The sequence below is a fragment of the Benincasa hispida genome, chromosome 9 (assembly GCF_027475165.1).
Source record: "Benincasa hispida cultivar pf3 chromosome 9, pf3_genome.v1.1, whole genome shotgun sequence".
In the NCBI taxonomy this organism is placed as follows: domain Eukaryota; kingdom Viridiplantae; phylum Streptophyta; class Magnoliopsida; order Cucurbitales; family Cucurbitaceae; genus Benincasa; species Benincasa hispida.
In genome coordinates, this window is record NC_143486.1 from 32,883,085 (window position 1) to 32,886,238 (window position 3,154).

At 28.0% G+C, this 3,154-nt stretch overlaps 1 protein-coding gene across 1 annotated transcript; it reads left to right on the plus strand.

The window, feature by feature from the left end:
• Positions 1-1,572, plus strand: LOC120086784 (uncharacterized). Its single transcript, XM_039043577.2, has 2 exons — positions 1-522; positions 1,001-1,572. Exons 1-2 carry the CDS (start codon positions 63-65, stop codon positions 1,384-1,386), a joined length of 846 nt encoding a protein of 281 aa, XP_038899505.1. The 5' UTR covers positions 1-62; the 3' UTR covers positions 1,387-1,572.
• Positions 1,573-3,154: the final 1,582 nt, after the last annotated feature.

The window sequence follows — 3,154 nt, forward strand, 5'->3', positions numbered from 1 at the left end:
AAAAAACTTGACAACAACAATCTATTATTTCTCTTCTCTTAAATAGTCTAAACCTCAACAAAATGATAAAAGAAAAAAGTCTTCACATGGCTTCAACTGTTCTCTTCCTCCTCATCTTAATCCCATCTCTAAAAATCCTCATAAATGGCTTCAACCCCTTATCCACTTTGGTAATTTGCCTATTCTTGAAGGCCCCACCTTATATTATTATTTCCTTTCTCAAGGCCATTCAGCTCTCTGGTGAGGCCTGTTTGAGTGCATTTCAAAGCCTTGCTGAAGCTTTGAAGTGTATTTTTGTTAGCACAATTGAGATGGGGTTGGGAATTTTAAGCTCTCTTGTGATGGCTGTGTTGGATGTAGTCTTTGGATCTCTTGTTGAGTCAGGCTCTGCCTTCGGAGGCCTTTTGGAGAATGCTAAGGCTTCTTGGGAAGGGGCTTTATTGGAACAAGTGAGGGAGATTATTGGGAGCCTTTGTGAGTTGATTCTTCAAAAGGGTTGGGAAATTGCAACTTCTTCTGCAGGTAATTAGGGGCTCAAGATGAAGAGTTGGATTATTTAGACTAGGGACATGTTCATAGAATTTCTCTTTTGCTATGAATTGGATAATGTTTTGATTTGAAATTATAGTTCTAAAAGTTTCATTTTAATCCATTTAATTTCATAAGTTTCAATTTTTGGTCTCTTGGTTTACACAAACATCTTATAAATGGTTCTGTTTCTTGTTCTTAGGAGACATAATAAAATGGGCAATATTGCCCCTATTTTCATTTCTATTTTGACTACTTTTTCCATGTAGTAATTTCTTATTTGGGTAATTATGTAAGTTGATTGTATTATAGTTTAGGGTGAAGTAAGAAATAAAATTAAACTAAAAAAACTAAAAACTATTGAGGCTAGATTGAAAATTTATCCAACCAAATATGAAGAAATATGAACGAAAATGTACCAATACATAATTATTACGTACTTACGTTTTTAAGTTTAGTGGTGATTTAACAGGTGGGATATTTGAGTTTGTAACGATGAGCATTTCTACGTTGTTGAACGAACCCGGTTCGGCCATAGGAGAGCTAGTGGGGATGCTGAAGGAGTCATTAATGGAAGGGGTTGGTTCGTCCATGGAAGGAGTGCGAGGGATTGTTGGGAGCTTTATAGAGAAGATGGCGAATACGAGTTCTGAAGTAGCGAGTTCTTCTACATTTGGTTTCTTTGAGATTGTGAAAACCGTTTTTGATTTGGTGGTTAATTCTGGCTATACTGTTGGAGGACTAATTGAGAACACAAGGGCTGCATTGGAGGTTCTAAGAATGGAAGAAATTCGAGGGATTTTTGTGAGCCTTGCTAAGTTAGGTGTGAATGCTATTATTACTTATTTACTAGGTTAAATCCTCATTAATTATTTTTTCCTTCTTTTGAAAAAAATTATCCTTTTTAGCCCTTAATTTTTTTTTAATGACAATTTTTAAACTTTAAAATGTCATATGTCAACTTTAAAAACTCGAAACTAAAAGTGTAAGTTTTGGAATCTCATAAACAAAATATATCTATGGTTGAAAATCCAGGACTAAAAATGAAATTTCTCCCTTTTTTATATCTAAAATTTGTCTATATTTATTATTTAAAAAGTTCCGATTTAGTTCGTCATGTCTTAATATTTTTTATGTAAAATTTAAAAATTCATATCATGAACTTTCAAGTCTTTGTTAAATATACATTTTAACCTTAAATTTCTTTTCTTTTCTTTCTTTCTTTTTTTTTTTTGAAAAAGATGGATGAATTTCCAAATTTATAAACTATATGTCTATTAACTAGTTTATAATAAATTCGATTTTGTGTCTAATAAATTTGTTAAATTTGTGTTTAATAGATTATTGACCTATTCAGTTTTTTAGATTCATTAATCTTTTAGAGACACAAAATTGAAAGTTTAATGTGCTAATAAATTTATTGATCCTATAAAGAATATTGATCTATATATGAGAGACCTATTACACACAAATTTGAAAGTTTAATGAGCTATTCAGGAATCTATTAAAGTTGAAAGTTCATGAATTTATTAGAAGCTTTTTAAAGTTCAACAACATTATTAAATACACAATTATGCTATTTAAAAAAAAAAAAAAAAGACACCAACTATAAAAGTTTATAAATTAAATTTATAATTCAACCTAATTTTATTTGTACTCTTATGATCAGAATATATTAAATGTGATTGATTGTAAGTTTGCCTATTATGATTAATTAGTAAGAAAATTCAAAATTTATGTCAATTTAATTTAAAATAAAAGTCTAGGTCGAAATAATAAAAGAATGGATTAAACTAATAAAGTAGAAATGGCTCAAACTAATTCCATTAAAAAAAAATATATATCCGTTAAATCATATATCCTATCAATTGAATTTGGTTCCTTCAAGGTATAAAGATAAAATTAAAATTTTAGAAATTTTAGAAATGAAAAATTAACAAGTTCATTTTGGTATGTCATAGGTTTGCTAAGCCATTTAATATTTTAAATTATGTTGAAAAATTCAACGAATAGGGTACAAAATAATATTATCACTTTTTTGAGACAATAATATTATAATTTGGATTATGTCATATTGATAGATTCATTATGTTGGTATATATTTGATTCTGACTATGTTAAATATTTTAATTATTCAGTTATTTGGTTGAAGGTTTCTTTTTCTTTGGTGGTTGAAGGATTTTAATGATCCTCACAACCTATCTTTAGCTAATTCTATCTTTGAATGTGTAAGCCTAAGTTTGATCTAAATTATAGAACTAAAGTACTATTTGGAGTTGGATTTAGGTCGAGTCGAGTTAACTTTCAAATAGGCAAATCCATGATTCCGTCATTGGTCTTGGGTTTTGAAGTGAGTTCGATATTTGGGTTGGCTTATTAAATATTAATTATTTAATATTTTTCTAATGGATATGTCAGATTTTTTTTTAACATGAGAGTATTAAAATGTATTGAATTTATATTTCTTATTTAATTTTATGTTAAATTTTAGGTGTTTTTAATTGCTTTTACTTAATAAAGTTATTGGTATAAGTCATTTAATATATATTTTAAAAAAACTATTTATTAATTTTTAAACTTTTATTAACTAAAAACTATGAAATCTAAAATTTAAAAATATGCTTTT

Excerpts from the sequence above, each read along its gene's own strand:
- LOC120086784 (XM_039043577.2), top strand. The coding sequence starts at position 63 with ATGATAAAAGAAAAAAGTCTTCACATGGCTTCAACTGTTCTCTTCCTC. Across the intron at positions 523-1,000 it reads AATTGCAACTTCTTCTGCAG|GTGGGATATTTGAGTTTGTA; the intron begins GTAATTAGGGGC and ends GTGATTTAACAG.